The following is an 18,731-nucleotide window of genomic DNA, read 5'->3' as shown; positions in this document are numbered from 1 at the left end:
GAACCCTGCCCGGTCTTTTTTGCACCATCCTTTCACCTTTCAGCACTATATCAGACAATGATCCACTGCTATTCATATAGTTTTCACGGCCAATTTTTTCAGAAGTGGGCGGCCAAGTCCTTCTTCCTAGTCTGTCTTAGCCTGGAGACTCTGCTGAAACCTCTCCACCATCAGCGAGCCTGCTGGTATTTGAAATACCGGTGGCATAGCCTTCAGCATCACAGCAATAGGCAGCTGCCACAGTATGACAACTGACAGGTGGGTGGTGTGGTTCCCTGTCCAGGAAACTAACACGGGCCACAGGGTGAGAGTGGGGAATCTTAACCACTAGACACCCAGGGCTGGCTTTCTTTAAGTGTAGTAATAATTTAAATTAAAACCAAAACCTAAATTGCTCTAGTTGATTGGCATTAGTACATGAATTGACTTTTCAAACTCTATTCTATGTAAGAAAGCAAAAGGGGTTTTCTTGACACATTTTTACTCCAACAGGATACAGGGTATAAAGCAGCTCCAAATATTACCCGATACACATTACAAAAGAGACAAGTAGGTACCCAATGAAAGCAATGATTGTGTTGGCGAAGTCATTCCAGGCTAATGGTGTCGTGCTGAAAACTGAAAACATATTTGAAAGGTATTTGCTACCAAGTGAACCATCTTAATATAATCCATTCTGCTTTCTATTCCATTTCAGATTTAGTTTTAATAAAGTAATGCAAATCATTTAAAGAAAAAGCCTTTAATTTTAAATTCTGATCTATGCATAAAATTCATTTTTTATACCACGGTTAAATTTAGTACAAACTACAAAACTGTTAACACTGCTTCAACAGAAATCTATTAAGATCCCTTAAAAAAATTTAAAGAAATAACAGCAAGTCATTTACTGCTATGAGGTTAATACATAAAGAAAAAACACATTCACACATTTTACTGAATTTATCAGTAAATAATTTTAGCTATAATACTTATCATAAAATTGAAAGTTTGAAAGTTGTGTGTGGCTCTACAGCAATTACAATTTGCAATGAAAATACTAAACCAAATCTTTTTCATCTAACCAGAACAATCCTAGTTTAAGAAACTACTGGTTGAAATTTGCAAAACCTAAAAGGACACCAATTGTGAACGGAGTAGATGTATCATTACTTAGCTTAAACTAAAGTGGAAGACGGTAAAAACTAGATGCTTTTAAGTTTGAATTGCATAAGGAAAACATCGGGAAAAAAACATTCAGAGCCAGAGTTATTACTTTAAAAAAATATTAGCTTATTCTTATATTAAAAACATTAAATGAATCAAAGCCAGACAGTACTGAATTTTTACACAAACTTCTTTTGTATTTCAATGTTGTTTATTGAGGAGTGAACGAGAGACTACTGCCAGACATGCCAACGACACTTCACATTCAAGGGCTGGAAGCTGAAAAGCTTTCCAAACTGAGTCACTGCGTAAGCCTTTTGGGAAAAAACTGAAAGTGACATCAAATATGACATCTTCATGCTTGTTGTTTTGTCTTCAGCTTTTTTTCAATTTTTGGATCTACCAGTTTGCTGGTAGGCTTCTTTCTACCCTACGAAAAGACTCACACTCCAATAAACAGAATTAACACTAGGTGTATAGCAATTTGTTTTAACGCACATCTATGCTAACTGATCTTAAAGCTGTTTTGTCTTAAATTTCCTTATGTCTAATGAGAAAAATTAATTTTATTTCCCTTTCACCTTCAATGGGTGGGTTATACCAATAGAAAAATACTCTTCAGTGCTACTGTAGGGCTTACGGGGAACTTCTTCAGTGGCAATGATAGAAATCCATTTAAACACCATTCTCAAACCCAGTGCTTCTCTTCCCGCTGTTGTGGCTTTGCAGAAGAAGGGCCTACACACAACTCTACCATTCTCTTTTGCTCAAAAACAAAACAAAGAAACCTAAACAAAAGGGTAAACGTTTATTTGGAGTTAGTTTTCTGGTGGTGATATCAAGGCCCTTCAAGCAGAGTTCAGGAGCTCCTGTATGGCTGCCTGCTGCTCGGGACTGAGCTGTGCTATGCATTCAGTCCACAATCCTCCAGAAGTCTAGGGAAAAAACAGTTTCACAGATTTAGATTTGGAGAAGTGGTCATTTGGAAGTATTTTAAAAATTGTCATTAGGTAGACTGTAATAATGCCAAAATATTTGCTTTCCAGGTAGATCGATTTGATGAGCATCATTGGAAAAGCAAGAAATCTGCTCATTTCTTTAACGTTCATTTCATCTACGGTAAGTTTTCTTTATTATTTTTGTACTCATAAAGCTACACTAGGTGGATGACACATTCAAGTAACTAACACCGAGGAATTTAAGGAGTAAAAATCATTTAAAAAACTTTAGTAGCTGACAGCTTATTTACTATAAAAATCTCATCTTTTTTTCTTCCGAGATATGCAGCAAAACTTCTACAGAATGAGTATGTGCTAAGCACCGAATGGGTTCAAAATGTCTCAAATTTGAGACAAATATTTTAGTTTTCATAAATGAGAACATACAGCTAGATTATATATTAAGTATAATTCATCTGAGGCTTGGAGACAAGCGAACATAAAAAAGAAATTTCCTTAGCTCATTGGATTTCTATTTCCCTCCTCTAATATAGAAGAATATGGAAAAAAACAAACAAAAAAACCCCAAAAACATTTTATTTCCCCTTTCTCAGTTTAACCAAATCTTACCTGCACTTGGCGAACTACATTAGCCAGACGTTTGGCACAAGGATCTTCATGTTTAATTGCCTCATGCATTTCTCCTTCTGCAATTATACTGAATATTTTGGGCAGATTGGTATTGTTTGGGCCAAGAACGATTGGGTGATTACTGACAAAAGAAAGAGAAAAAACCATATAAATGAAAATTACAGGGAGAAATCACTCAAGCACTCACATTTTCCCTCAACCCTTACCCCAACACGGAATTCTGTTATAATGTCTTTATAAAATGATTATGTGTTCACTAAAATCAACTGCCTTTTAAAATTTAGTAGGAAGAAACCCTGATGATTTTACTTATTAGCTCTTCAGTTTCTTCCCATGTAAGTTGGGAAAAATACTTGGCTCATCTCTCAGGGTTGTTTTAAGGGCCAAACAAAAGAACGCTCTAAGTGCTTTATAAATAATTTGTGACATTAAAAAAAAAAGTAAGATATAACTAAGAATAACAGTTTCTTAACACAAATTTTATTTAGATACTATAAAATGGTTTCTAAAATAAATATGAAGTTCTAAAGGATACACGGGCATTTCGAGAATAAGATGGGAAATAAATTCCAGGCAAGTTTAATGGAAAGAAACGTAACAGTGAATTTAATTAGAATTCAAGTCCTTGTTATTAAGAGAATTTCAGAGTAGTCATTTCCAAGGGAGATGATCAAACAGCCCGACGGAGAACTGGTCACTTCAGAGGCAGAAGCAGATTAGGAGAGTGTAGTCTCCAGGATGGCTGTTACATTCCTTAATGATGTTCTCAGTGGGAACTCACACACAATATTCGTGTGAACTTGACCTTAAATAGCTGTGAGAGAATATGCCCACTGGCCTATTTCTACAACCTCCAGGAAGATGCGTGGCTGTAGCCCTTGGATTTATTCACAGATTTGGATTTATTCATAAAGCAGTAACTAATAATGACAGAGCTCAGATCTGACTAAAATTTACGGGAACTTAGACTTCGAACAACAGACACCAAAGAACATGCCTTTGATTTGATAGCTTCTATACCTTCCAGGTTGTTGCAATTCTTAGATATACTCAAGGGCACAAAACAGCACTAATAATACCAGAGCCTAGGGCCAGATCTTGATTACCCGTCTGGTACATTTTCCTTATACCACTGATTCTTGAGTCCAAAAGAAAAAGACACACAACACACACACAAGAATTTAGGAGGCTCAAAATATGGTACTAACAGTGTACTTCAATTTGATTCTACTAATAGATGATATGTCCATTATACCTCAGTAAAGCTGAAACAATAAAACAAAACTAAAGCCAAACAAATAAATAAATGGGGTGGGCAACAACATAAGAAGGGAACCTTCTGAAAACACCAAGTTCCATGATGCCTCATCTGTTGAATTTAACTCCATAAAGAAAAACTCAAAATTAGATCGGATCATAAGGCAACCTTAACTGTGATATGGTTTCCTAGTATGATTTACAAAGACAGCATTATCACAAACCCAAACGTCTGAAGGCTGTGCACAGGAAGCACTGTTTTATGCGAAGGGGAATGAAATAAGGTCTATCTGTCCTTTCTTACCTTTCAATCAGGTCGCACAGATAACTGAAAGTCTGAACAGCTTCTTCTTTGTCTTCATGTAGTGGAAGCCAAGACAACCAGTGTGGGAGGACTTCTTCAACGTTCACACAGTCGGGCTTGAACTTCATAATTTTCCCTACTGCTGAGATGCAGTTCTCTGTAGCATTGACATTTTCTTTGGTCTTAGAATCAGCAGATTGAATAACTCTTACCAGCAGTGGAAGTGCTTCTAAAATAAGCAATTAAAAAAAGGTGAGTTAAAATCTCATTTTCATACAAATGAACATAAATATTTCCTCCTTTCATCTTTGGTCCAGTTATTGATGATAATGAAGAAACGCTGAAGTTTAAGGAATGTTTCGTCTTCTTGGCTACAGAATCAGAGACATAGTCAGGAAAGGGAGACTGCCCCAGCATGGTCAGGACCACAGCACTGTACTCAGCTAGAGACCCCGAGATGTTAGGAGCCTCCAGAGTCACACTCCTATCACCTCAGGGTACTGAAGCTTTTAAAAGCCACCTAGCTATATTCTTGTTTTAAAAGTCCCATACTAGGGCTGTGGTATACCCTGCAAATCCAAAATGAACTGAACTCTGGAAAACCTGGGTGGGGAGGCTCTGACTCCACTCAGATACCATTTCCATTCCCATTTCTATGAGAATAAAGAGAGCTGGGGCCAGCCTCATGGCCGAGTGGTTAAGTTCGAGCGATCTACTTTGGCTGCCCAGGATTTCACTGGTTCGGATCCTGGGCACGGAGATGGTACAGCTCATTAGGCCATGTTGAGGCAGTGTCCTATAGAGCACAACCAGAAGGACCTACAGCTAGAATATACAACTATGGACTGGGCGGGGTTTGGGAAGAAGAAGAAGAAGAAGAAAAAAAAAGATTGGCAACAGTTGTTAGCTCAGGTTCCAATCTTTAAAAAAAAAAAAGAGGGTAAATTCATAAATGCTATAGATGAGGTATTTGCAAAAGGGAAGGAGACTAAGACAGAAGTAAGTTTATAATGTTTGGGGGTGTGGAAAAGAGAATGAGGTAGGGATAAAAGGGATGTCTGGAATGAAATGCATGGAACCAAATAAACAAAAGTACCTGTACAAAAAGGACGATAGTTATCTCCACCATACTGTGCCATGACTCCGAGGCCATACGCAGCTGCCTGCCTGACTTCTGGGCTGTTGTCACATACATATTGGAGCATTGGCCTTAAGAAATATTCTGCATATTTAAATGAGGCTGGACTACAGTGTTCAATGACATCATCAAAGATGCACAATCCCCATTGTCTATCTGGCCATGGTCTATGTGGACACTACAAAAGAGAGAATGTTTTTAAGCTTTGAATGTTGGTACATAAAGAATGTAAAAAAATATTCACTTATAAACTATCAGCTTACATGGATATTCCTGGTAATAGGCAATGAAAAACAACAAAGTGACAATCACTTCTTATGAATAACAATCCTCAAACTGTGACACAGATTAATAAAGTACAGGTTTAAAAAGACTTGTGTGATTTGTTACAGAATTCCACAATCTGACATTACCATACACAAGAACTTATATTAGCAGCAATGCATACACATTTACAATGCATATACATTTACATATAAAAGACAGTGTTAATGATGTATTTAAAAAACAATAGGGGCCAGCCTAGTGGTGCAGCATAAGTTCACAGTTCCGTTTCAGCAGTTCAGATCCCAGGTACAGACATGGCACCGCTTATCAAGCCATGCTGTGGCAGGCATCCCACATATAAAGTAGAGGAAGATGGGCATGGATGTCAGCTTAGGGACAGTCTTCCTCAGCAAAAATAAGAGGACTGGCAGATGTTAGCTCAGGGCTAATCTTCCTCAAAAAAAAAAAGAGAGAGAGGAAAAAAAAAAAAAAAAGCTGTGAAAATCTTAACTTTATAGTATTGATTCAACAAGCTAAGAAACATGTGCCTAAATCTTCTGAAAAATGTACTATACTACTAACTACAATAAAATACAAAATTGAGGGGCCAGCCCAGTTGCACCGTGGTTAAGTTTGCATGCTCCGCTTCAGCGGCCTGGGGTTTGCAGGTTCGGATCCTAGGCACAGACCTACACACCACATATCAAAGCCATGCTGTGGCAGTGTCCCACATACAAAATAGAGGAAGACCGGCATGGATGTTAGTCAGGGACCATATTCCTCAAGCAAAAAGAGGAAGATTGGCAATAGATGTTAGCTCAGGGTCAATCTTCCTCACTAAAAAACCCAAAAGACCAAAACCAAGATTGAAAGCCAAAAAAGGGACAAACATCTGATGACCGGTTTTAATTTATAATATATTTTTAAAAATTGAGGGGCCAGTCTGGTGGTGCAGTGCTTAAGTTCACACATTCTGCTTTGGTGGCCAGGGGTTCACCAGTTCGGACCCAGGGTGCAGTTCTACAGACCACTTGTCAAGGCATCCTGTGGCAGGCGTCTCACATATAAAGTAGAGGAAGATGGGTAGAGATGTTAGCTCACAGCCAATCTTCCTCAAAAAAAAAAGCGGGGGGAGGCGGGAATTGAACATATAAGGCCATCATCCAGCATCTATGATTACTGGTTGTACATTAACTGAATTCTCTAGGGCCTAGTGAAAAAAGGATAATCACACTGTTTCCATTTATTAATTTAGCAGGGCATAGATAATCTGAAATAATAAAAAAAATCACATTAGCAAACTTCAAGCATAGATTCAGTGAGAAAATCTCCAGGGCACTGCAATAAACCTGATAAAATTAAAGGTGTACAGTGGAAACTCTTCATGATTCCTAAGATCCACTTTAACTTGCAAGTCTAAGTTTTCAAATGCTGCAATGAAAGAACTCCAGGTGAACTATCTAAAACAACTGTCAGAGAGGTTAACACTTACAATTAAGTTGACAATTAATGGAAGCAGCTGTTCAAACCACGGTAACACCTTTTCCTTGTAGCTACTGAATATTGAGTGTAAAATGTCTGACACTTTGGTCAGAATATAAACATCATTATCATCCTAAAAAAATAAAATAAAAAACACACCCATATGTATTAAAAAGTATCCCCACTATTATTAACAGTAACATCTATTTAAAAAATCTAAGAAATGCAGAAAATTAGATTTCTCATCACTTTCTTAAGAGCATAGCAAGAGTCTAGAAACTGAGGTTACCTCAACAATTGCATGTCATGTCTCTTACCTGCCCATGGAAAGATAAAGGTGTGTGGCAAGTACTGCCTGCACTTATCGCACTTTTCTTGAAACACACTTACAAAATATAAGGTTGAAAAATTATACCAAATTTCAAAGTTCTAAAACACAAGTGTTTTTACTTTAGTATTTTTTTTTTGTTTTCTGCAAGAACATTTCCAATTTTGGAGTAGGATGGTGGAGACATGGGGTCAGTTACTTAAAACATCCATCTCATGCCTAGGAGCAATTTGCATGTCAGCGCGTGAGCACTCTGCAGAGAACTGACACGACCTGCACATTAACACTGGTCTACCAGGATGGCCACATGCCACCCATTCTGGACCCTAAATTCGCAGTGGAAATATGTTTGATGGCATCAAGCGGCTCGTTGAGAAGAGACCTGAGTAACAAGGGGAAGAAGAATTCTATCAACCTGTGCATGTGTATTATGGATAAGGAAATCTGCCTTATTCTGTGGTCCAGCAGAAAGACAGCTCACGTTACAAGAAAGATCTGGCCTTAAGCCCCAGACTGTCAACAGTGTGTGGCTTTAGGCAGTCATTTAACACCTGAGTGTGAGCTCATGCATCTTTAAAATGGTGAAAGCACCACCAAGTACAAATGGTTGTTCCAGGAGGACGTGAAAGAAAACACTCGGTGGGCTCCAGAGTGCTTTCACGTGAGGCACCACAACAGAACGCACACCCGGCATCCAACACACGCACCAGCTCATTTCAGACCACTTATCCTCTAAACTGAAATACACACACATCAGATTCTTCTGTAAAGATCACTGATGATCATATCACAATAAGTCAGATGAATCAGAAACTTAAGCATTTAAAAGTCTTCCAGATGCAAACGGTCATGTAAATTAAGTTCTGAAGGGAATAATTTACCTCATCTTGTAGTGACTCTTCCACCTGTTCATCATAGTCTTCATCTTGTCTTTTAACTAAAACACACCCAAATAAATGTCTTTTTAAATGGTCGCCAAACGGTCAAGGATTACATTCAGAAATAAAAGCATGGAAAACTTACCTTGCCGTAATTCTTGATTTTTAAAATGTTCTTCGAGTTTAGCTTTCAATATACCTCCCAGTTCTTCAAAGTGTTCATTATTAAGGCATCCGTCTCCCATTACTTCAATGCACTAAAATGAGGTTGAGGAAAGAAAGCAACCTATAAGATCTAAGGGTTTTTAGAGTCAAATGTTAAATTCCATTAAGAATCACAAGGAAGCATGAGAAAAATTAACATAACTCAGTACTCTGGAAGATTGAGTACATGAGTAGATATACTCGGTTTGTATTTGTTACCATGCCAGTATTTATCAGAGAAGAATTTTAAAAATATTTTTCTTTTAAACAAGTGCTGAGCATATCTTAAGTGCCAGGCATTATGCTAGGTGCTGAGGATTCAAAGAGGAAACTGACCAACCAGCTTCTAAGGAGATCAGTTACTACACACACACTGTTCAGAGACAGCATTGGAGAAAGGGTAAGTGTGCCCTGGAAGGGCATTACAGGCAGAGGGAATCATATGGGCAAAGGCACGGAAGCATGCATTCTTTGAAAAAATACAGAAGAAATTCTGAACTGCTGAGGTGTAAATGAGGACAAATAAAGATGCTGAAGAAGTGTTGAACCAAACTGTGGAGCAAGAGATGGAATATGGGAAGAGGAGTGACTTAAGTCACTTAAGGAGTCAATTTTCTTAATGCTTGAGAAAAGGAGAAGGAACGGGGAGGAAAAAAGCGAGTGGTTTCTGGAGTAGACCGAGTGAGGCTATTTCAACAGCACAAACAAGAGACAAGGCAAAGACAAAAAAACAGCAATTTTGGAGGGAGAATAGGACAGAAACTAGACGTGAGTTGGAGATGATACCCAAGCTTCTGTGGTTGGATTATTAGGTAAATGATGGTAGAAACTAATCAAGATTGGAATACAAGAGTAGCTACTCTGAAAAAAAAAAAAAATTACAAACAAAAAGAATGACAACACCAAAATATTAAAATAAAAAAGAACTGCACATTTTTGGTAAAAAAAAATCATTTGTTACAGCACACACACACAAAAACCCTAATTTATTTAACAAGACTAATAAACACACAACATACATATTATTAAAAGAAAAATATTTACCTTTGCAAAAGAATGCATTATTTCTGAGAGGACATCTGAATCTGGTTCTGTGCCAATGGCCTTGATCAGAGCATCACACATGAAATGCCACATCTGTGTGAGATACTCAGGACCACGAACTCTCGCACATTCCAGGAGAAGAGGCATGGATTCTGCTGCTGCCACTCGAACACGTTTTATTGTTAAGAAAATATAATCAACTATCCTCAAAAGATTATTCTATCATTTTTCTGAAAGTGCTCACTGAGTTAGCAGAGGTGCTAGGGAACTTCTGTTTACCTAAGGTTGCTATCCAAGAGCCTGTGTTAAATATAACATGTGTATAAAAATAGAAGTCTCCCTGCCCCTAAAACATAGCTCCTGTCTCTTCTATCACCTACAATATAGCAGGAATAAGCACTCAAATGTAACCCAAAAACATAATAATGACTGTGGAAGGACCTGGGGTCCTTATAGCATGTCTCAAGACTTTTACTCTCAGTAAAACATGTTTCTAATAAATGCAAGTGAAGCTATGACTTTACTGAGAAAACTATTGAGGGTGTCTTCCTGCAGGAGCCTTCTCATTTTCAATAAAGATTAACTGCCTCTCCCTATCTAACATCATTTGTAAAATAAGGTCTTGAGACTTCCTCTTAAAAACAACTCTGCTATGTCCTCTGGCACCGTGGGAAGTCTCTGCCAGGCAAAAGCTGTCTTCTGTAAAGGATGCCACTACAGAATACTGCATGAGGAACTACAAGGAAGGGGGCTCTGGAGTCAGCCAGATCTGGGTTTGGGTCTGGGCTTACCATTCTGTTGGGCTGTCTTTTTTTACCTATCTATGAAACTGTGTGTGTATAAAGGCCTAACAATGCATCTACACATATTAATTACCACTATCATTATGTTGAGGAGGAAAACATTTAACATGCAGATTTACTAAGAGGTGTTTCTCCCCAAAGGTGCCATCCACATCTGAAAGGTAAGCTTTTGTGCTACAGAAAGTTAAGTATCAGTGGGTCTCTAACCTGTAAGAAACATTTCTTAACCAAAACGTATTTGGGAAAACTAGCAATTATATACAATTGTAAACATTTGTTAATAAAATACCAATCTTTAAAGTCCTTCAGTGGTCCAGAGAAAACTGTCAACTAGAAGCTAGGTAACATTTTCTTTTTCATCTTTTTGGCACAGTGAAACAAAGGCACATGCAAAGAACCAAGCCTACAATATGAAACTACAGCCAGTGCAAACACAAACAATAATGGTGATACTACTTCAGTTAACACGAAGTCTAATAATACTTGAACAAGCTACAATTTAACTACACCTAGACATGTTTTGCATTCAAAAATTGTAGGATATCATCATGGAAATAAAATTTCAGTAAAGGGACCATCAGTTTGACAACCTGTTCAGTGTATTCCACAAAGCCTTCCTTTAACTCCTTAGCATAGCAAACCTGAAACCAAAGTATTGAAAAAGAAGTCAAGATTCATGTTAGTTTGTAAGTATTACTATTTGTTAACAAACAGCAAAATCATAAGGACCACAGAATGTTGTATCCTGACTAGAACTACATTTCAAACTGCATGCAGGACTGTCAAATTAGTCCTCTAACCAAAAAGAACTGTCAAATGGGAAAGGGCTGTGAAATGATTGTAGTCTGTATTGTCATTCGAATGTGGAACACTTCATATTTATTTCTTGTGTGTGAGAATTTAGCAAGTGTCAGCACTCTGAAAATACTTCAAACAAAATATACCACTTAAGAAAAAATAATTTTAAAAGATATAAAAAACTCTGAAAACAACTGTAGCATATCATTTACTTTGTAAATCTGTAGCAAACAGGCTTACATTATTTGGTATTTTTAAAAAATCTTTTCAATAGTGAAACCAAAAATCACAATGCTGTTTTTAAAATTGTTTGTTTATTCTTTCTCACTACATTAAAAGATTTGATAATTTTGTTTACCGATGTTACATTTGTATTTGCCTTCAACTGAGAGAAAAAGCACAAAAATCCAAAATGTTTACAAATTACAGGCACTAAATATTGCTAAGTTTAAGAAACATACATTTAAATGAATTAGAGAACACAACAATGCTTTATTAACACAAAATAAAATTTAAGCCAATAACTTTTACTTAGGGTTATCTCTTAATTCTATCTTTTAAAAAATATATTATCCCTCATTGTCTGTAACACACTTGCTCATAAAGGAGGAAAAAAAAACCCTCAAAGAAAGAGAACTTAAACATTGATCCCATAATACTGTAAGAGATAACCACTATAAACATTTTGACTTTCCTACCATGTTTGTTTACACAACTGGAATCATGCCAGTTTTATTTTTAACATTATGACCACAGTTCTGTTCATTTGTTCAAAATAATATTCCTCAGTCATCTACTATATACTAAGCACAACACAGACAAAAACCTTTGTCCACATGTAGCTTTGTAATGGCTGCATAATACTCCAGGGTACAGTAATTATTGATCTTCCTAATAACAGGTCTTCAGGCTGCTTATTTTTCTCTTTTTTTAAATTAGAAACAGCACTGATAATGAAAGGTTTTAGCTGCATGAAATCCAGGAATGGAAATGTTGCGTCAAAAGATTTCCACACTTCATTTTTTAAAGAATATATCACTAACTCTTCAAAACAATTTCTTCAGGGGCTGGCCTGGTGGCGCAGCGGTTAAGTTCGCACGTTCCGCTTCTCAGCGGCCCGGGGTTCACCGGTTCGGATCCCGGGTGCGAACATGGCACCACTTGGCAAAAGCCACGCTGTGGCAGGCGTCCCACATATAAAGTAGAGGAAGATGGGCATGGATGTTAGCTCAGGGCCAGTCTTCCTCAGCAAAAAGAGCATGATTGGCAGTAGTTAGCTCAGGGCTAATCTTCCTCAAAAAAACAAAACAAAACAAGAAACAAACAAAAAAACACCAATTTCTTTAGCATCATGAAAAGCAATCTTATGAAATGTATTATGAGAAGTTGTAAAACAAAGTTTAGTAAACATTATCATAACTTACCAGCATCTGACAAGCAGTTGACTTTTCTTCCAGTCCTGCAGTTTTAATACCAAAACTTTGCTGATCTCCTAGGTTCACAAATTCCCAACCATCATCATCACTCATATTCTCCATGTCTTGGGCTATTAAAGGGAAGAAAACAAATTCAGGTTAAAAATAATAACAAAGAGAGAAGTTTTATAATTTCTATGTCCTCACAAAGACACCTACTATCTAAAAGGGCTACTTCAGGCTTAATTGAAGCTGTCTTCATTAAAGGCCCCATAACCACTGGAAGGTACTGCTGAAATTCTTTTCCAAGGATTTTGCACATTCTGGCCCATGCTGAGATCATGTAAGAGATCTGGGGGGAAAGATTACAATTAAATTAAAATTGATTTAAAAACAAGGGGTAAATACCACATCATAAAGAAAGCCATTTCCCTATCTCACAGAAACAATTTTTTATTTTACATACATGGCTCTTGAAGCAGTAAGCACATTTTCTAAGGTCACATACTTAAAATGTTCGGAGACAATAACAGAATCACTGTGAACCTCTACATTGGGATGCAGACAGTAGGTGAGGCAAAAGAGAAAGAAGGACTGTGTCTATTTTTCCTCCTTTCAACAAGCAATATATAGTTTCCCCTAATAGCATTTGAATCATGTAAATAAAACCCTCTTAAACATATCAACTTCTAGGCACTAATATTCTTGAAGGTAGGAACATATTTTACTTGACTTTGTATCCCTACTGTCTAGCGTTCCATTCATTAAACATTTATTAACACCTAAGAAACAAAACATCCCTTTCTTTTAGTTGTTTTAATTTTCCACGTAAGTGACTGGGTATATTTAAGACACCACTTCTCCTACTACTGTGTTTACAACGACTTAATCACCTGCAAATTACCTACAATCTGGTTCTAATTCATCATCTCTGCAACCCAGAAAGAGACTTTTACTCCCCAGTATCTGTCTATCTCACATAAGTGCGTGTGTGCTTGCGTGCGTGTGCACACACACTCCCCACTCCTAATTTAAAAAATAAAACAAAAGAAAAAATCCCAATTTTAAGTGTAAAAATGAAGTGCATTCATTCCACAAATATGCCGTGTTTTCCACGTGGCAGGCACTCTACTAAACGCTGATGCAGAGGGGAGTGAGGGGAGTACGACAGGCACAGCCCTTACTGCCCTCCTCTCAGCTCACGGTCCCCTCTGCCTCCTCCCAGTGGCAGTTTGCTAAGTATCCTTCTAACCATTTATCTATATACAGACAATGATACATGCATACTTAGGTACTATTTTGCATACTATTAAAACACATACACACGTTGTTTATATTATACTCTATCTTGTTTATTCTCTTTTCCTATTTAACCTATGGGAAATAATTAGTGTGGCTGTGTAAAATCAAAATTTAATTCAACAATTATTTATTGAGTGCCTCTTATATGTTAGGCACTGTGAATGCCATGAGGATTATGACAGACATTTAAGATGTCATTACCACACTGTGTCATAGGTACCCACCATCAAGACTCGTACAGGACGTGAAACATGAGCAGGAGTTGGCCAGGGTGAGTCGGGGAGGATTCTTTTACGCTAAATGAATGTTTGTTCACAGGCAGAGAGAGAAGAGCACAGCAAGTTCTAAGAAGGTTGGATTTCTGTCTTTTTCTTTTGAGAGGGGAAGGAAGTCATGTGGCATTCAAAGGGCCAGGAGACTTCCAAACGGAGATTGCCAGTAAGTGGTTAGACAAATGAACCTTGAATTCAGAGAAAGATCTGGAAGTTACAAGCATATAGGGGAAAACTTAAGCCATGATTATGGATGACACTGCTCAGGGGGAGTGACGAGATTACAGAGCCTAGGACGACAGAACCCTCAAGAGCACCAAAAACTTGAGTCAGAGGAGAGTAACAGTCTACAATAAACTGAGAAAATACGGCCTGAGAAGCAGAAGGAAAACCAGGGAAGAAATGTCTCTGAAACCAGGGGTTGAAATTATCTCAAGAAACCTATGACTCAATTCCTTTCAGCACATTTAACTCTGCACTATGCGCAACTCCTAAGTGGACCAAGATGAATGTGTGAAGGCTGGTTTACCTGAGGATCATCATCTTCCATATCACTGAAGTCCGTCTGGGTCTTCAACAACAGCTGCATCACATCTGATGCATCTTGCATGAACTAGGAGAAAACATGTAGGAAAATCGACATCAATATTACTCATGTACATTGAGAGTCAGAGAGGCACTTACTGCTACCCAATTGTTTCTTGTGTAATAAGAAAACTTTCCAAAAAACCAATGACATTTCCCACACGGATCATAACCTCTCAGATAAAAACATAATACTGAAAAATTTTCACCTATATCACAACGGACTTACTGCTTTTTCTAGGAAAATATTTTCCAGTGAAGGTCAAAGTGAAGTGCAGTATAAAGATACTTCTCAAGGCATCAAGTTTTGGTCTACGGCTTATGTATTTCTAACAGTAAAAAGATAACACAAATCCAGAAAGAAAATTTTGGATTGCTCCATAGAACTGGATAATTCTCATTTAACTCCCTGTTCTGGCAATCTTCATTGTATAAACAGGCAGTGTTTCAAAGATAGTTTGAAAGCCAGATAGAGTGTGGGACACAAAATGTTTCACTGATTAGGTTCTCAGTGTCCTATAGAAGAAAATTTGTAAGATAATATTGATGCTGATTTTGGAGGAGACGAGAGAGAGAGGTTCTATGTTGACAGTTCTGAGAATCACAATGTGAGGGGTCGAGACAGAGGAACTTCTTTTGGATTAGTTTTGAAAACTATGAGATGTTGACTGGGAAGAAAAACACACAGGCAACGGTCCTTGCTAATCATTTTCCGAACAGCTATATGTACATAGATTTTTCTCTTAGGACACCTGATGCTTTTTGGATTAATAGGAAAGCAACTGGAATGTTTCCAAGCACATGTCTAAATGGGTGAAACTAAACATATGGATCTTGAACTCCACATCCCTCCCAAGAGAAAGACCGCACATGTGATAGGGAAAGGGGGAGGTTTCAAGCACATAACTGAGTTAAGAAGAAATCTTAATATTAACGATGAAAAAATGAAGGCAACAATTTAATTATATATAAAATAGGAGTAACATAAGATGATAGAAAAACAAGCGTCTAAAACAGCAATTATCAGAAGGAAAAAACCCTCAATGCCTCCATAGCCAAATTACATACAGTAAATTCAACGTACTACAAATCACTTACTTTTTCCTTCCCAACAGCCAGACCAATGAGGCTGATGCATTCAATAGTTTTTCCTCTGAGAAGTCTGAGTTCCTTTTGAACTGCGTTCTCAACAATGTGCTTTAGTGATGGCATAAATAAGTCATAGTAGGGGACAAATTTTTCCTCTGCAGTATCTGCAACTGACGCGATAGATGTCACAACTTGTTCCAAAACTAACTTGGTGCCTTTCTGAATCAACTAGGAGAAGGAACACACAAAACATAAATTATGTAAATGAAGAAATACTCCCCTCAAGTTCCCAAACACTTTCTTGAAATACCAGGTTAAGACTACTCTCCAGCAGCCAGTGTGGAGACTATAGGTTTTGGAGTAAATTTAAGAATCCCTATTGAACTATTTATGTGGGATCTTCTCTCTCTCCTGTTAAGAGTGCTCCTTACTCATTTTTGCTTTATCTCAAAGCACAGCTAGTTCTCAAGCAGAAAACTGACTCCTCTTAAAATTTTTGTATCCATTAAGCTTAATGCCTATCCTTCCCATTCATCTTTCCTTTAATTCCCACTACTTACTAGATATTATGTGCTGTCCAACTATGTTATGGAGAAAACTCCCTTTTTGGTCCATGCCTTTACCTTCTCATCTGACTCTCTCCAGAAGATATCACTAATGATACCACTGGGCAGTGCCCTCTCTTGCACTCATTTCTCCATCTTGGTGAAAGAGATGAGATCACCCTTTCTCCTGCACCAAAGATCTCTAGTATTCTCTGACTTGGCTAGTAACAACCTTACTGGATATTTGCAGCTGGGCTCATGCTGTCATCTAGCACTCTTATTTTGTAATTGTGGATTCATGTGAATGCTTGACCCAGTAACTACTCCAGATTTTCTTCATTCCCCTCATTAACTACAACCACACTCTCAGAAGAGCTCTTGACTTTGTATCATGAGTTCCACCACACCTTTAAAAGGTTAACTTACTCCCTTCTTCTGTATCTCACCATCTGCTTCATGTTTAACGTCCCAACCTACCTCTGATCTCAAAGGAAGGTCCTTCCTTGGCTACCCTCTCTTCACACAACTCTTGCTCACATACTTTATCCTCCTCCCCATAGCATCTCAGCAACTCCTTCCTTCAGTCCTTACCTATCTCACACTGGCCGTAAGAGAGAGGCAAGACAATACAGAGACTCTCTTCGCACTTTCACCCCTACCCAAACCTACTTGTAAAGTCAGATTTGATCCATCTATTCTTGATTTAACCAACCAACTGATCTGCCTTCAACTTGCATCTACCTTCTTCTGTCTTTAGGTACACTTATGTTATCATATTCTTAGTCTGCTGTCATCTGACACTGAACACTCATCCTGTTTCAGATCCCTTTCTTTGCCTTCTGAGACTCTGTATCTCTCGTCTTCCTCCCAGTTCTCCTTCAGACGAGTGCTGTGCAAAATGTGGCTCACGAATTGTACCAGCCCATAATGAGATCAGGTACAGAAATTGAGTGTTAGAAACGTCTATAACAATTTGACAGTAACTTTTTATCTGTTGAATAGTAAAAAAGGTTTTTATTTTGTATGTCCTTTCTATTCCTATTATTTTTATAGCAGTAGTTTATTTTCATTGTATGAGACAACAAACTGGGCTTCAAGCTCTGCCTTTCTTACCTGCATCTTCTCTCTCACACACTGCTGCACTATCATTATTCAATCATTTTTAGGGTGCCTCTTACTTAAGCTATAACCAGAAACTGTCTTCTATTTGGATGGCCAGGACTTATTTTAAAAATTCAACATATTTAACGCAAAAAGGATATTCTTTTTCACATCTTCTGTCACCCAGTTTAGGAGAATGGTCAACATTTGAAAATTCCTTCTCTTTGATCCTTCAAAATTCAAACTGGCAGAAAGAAACTGCTAATGCTTCCCGCAAAACATCTTTTAGAATCACCTTTTCCACCAGATTGCCACTATTACCATCTAAGCTCCCTGAACAATGATCATATGGTCTTGCCTTCAATCTTTTCCCTTTTCTGTTTATGCCTCACGATGCTACCGTGCCAATTTCCTACAATCACATTGCCATGATTTCTTGTAGCAGTTAAGAACATAAAATGGTTCTTCCAAATTTACATAAATGAGAGTTCAAGAATAACTGCCTTGTTTTCAAGACGATTCATATACAGTCCTGCGCAGCTTAACGACTGGGATATGTTCTGAGAAATGTGTTGTTAGGATATTTCACTATCGTTGTTAAGTGATTTCGTTGTCGTGCAAACATCATAGAATGTACTCACACAAACCTAGATGGCATGGCTTACTCTGTTCCTAGGCTATGCGGTCCCAATCTTATGAGACCACCGTTATACATGTGGTCCACAGCCGACTGAAACACTATGTGGTGCGGGACAGTACCGATTCTACCTAACCTTTAGGCCACACCTTTCCCAGTTCCAATACCGGCCCATTCTCTGGTCAAGCCTGAACTACTCTACTCAGAACAGCCTTGACTGCCCTCCTCCTAACTTTCCATCTGTATGGCCATGCTGAAAAGTTCCTGTGTCTCCAGGTCTGACCCATCAAATTAACCTAAATTAATCTTCACATAGCAGGCTTAAAGATCTTGAAACTTACCTCTTGAAGTTTAAGTACCATGATGGAATGCAGATGTTTCACTAAATTATCTAAATACGGAATAAGTAGGGACTTGGGACAGTCCTCAGTGAAGTTAATGAGAGCAGCAGCCGCATGGGCCTGCACTCGTTGATTGCCTTGGTCTTCCATGGTCTGCAGCAGAGCTGCAATCACCTGTGAAAAGAAATCATATAAGCACACACTTT

General features: G+C 37.9%; 1 protein-coding gene across 4 annotated transcripts in view; it reads right to left on the bottom strand.

The window, feature by feature from the left end:
- Positions 1 to 1,338: 1,338 nt before the first annotated feature.
- The window catches only part of IPO5 (importin 5), a 55,690-nt gene continuing 38,297 nt past the window's right edge, over positions 1,339 to 18,731 (bottom strand). For all 4 annotated transcript variants that reach the window (XM_070579099.1, XM_070579098.1, XM_070579100.1 and 1 more), the window contains 14 exons: positions 18,526 to 18,699; positions 15,911 to 16,129; positions 14,757 to 14,840; positions 12,873 to 13,005; positions 12,663 to 12,784; positions 10,985 to 11,081; positions 9,638 to 9,810; positions 8,535 to 8,646; positions 8,393 to 8,448; positions 7,194 to 7,316; positions 5,393 to 5,612; positions 4,297 to 4,525; positions 2,715 to 2,856; positions 1,339 to 2,081 (listed from right to left, as the gene is read on the bottom strand). In XM_070579099.1, the coding sequence (XP_070435200.1) occupies positions 1,995 to 2,081; positions 2,715 to 2,856; positions 4,297 to 4,525; positions 5,393 to 5,612; positions 7,194 to 7,316; positions 8,393 to 8,448; positions 8,535 to 8,646; positions 9,638 to 9,810; positions 10,985 to 11,081; positions 12,663 to 12,784; positions 12,873 to 13,005; positions 14,757 to 14,840; positions 15,911 to 16,129; positions 18,526 to 18,699 (1,971 nt within the window). In that variant the 3' untranslated portion in view covers positions 1,339 to 1,994. The remainder of the gene's footprint in view (positions 2,082 to 2,714; positions 2,857 to 4,296; positions 4,526 to 5,392; positions 5,613 to 7,193; positions 7,317 to 8,392; positions 8,449 to 8,534; positions 8,647 to 9,637; positions 9,811 to 10,984; positions 11,082 to 12,662; positions 12,785 to 12,872; positions 13,006 to 14,756; positions 14,841 to 15,910; positions 16,130 to 18,525; positions 18,700 to 18,731) is intronic.

The sequence above is a fragment of the Equus przewalskii genome, chromosome 16 (genome assembly GCF_037783145.1).
Source record: "Equus przewalskii isolate Varuska chromosome 16, EquPr2, whole genome shotgun sequence".
Lineage (NCBI taxonomy): Eukaryota > Metazoa > Chordata > Mammalia > Perissodactyla > Equidae > Equus > Equus przewalskii.
This window is presented reverse-complemented; position numbering and strand designations above follow the sequence as displayed.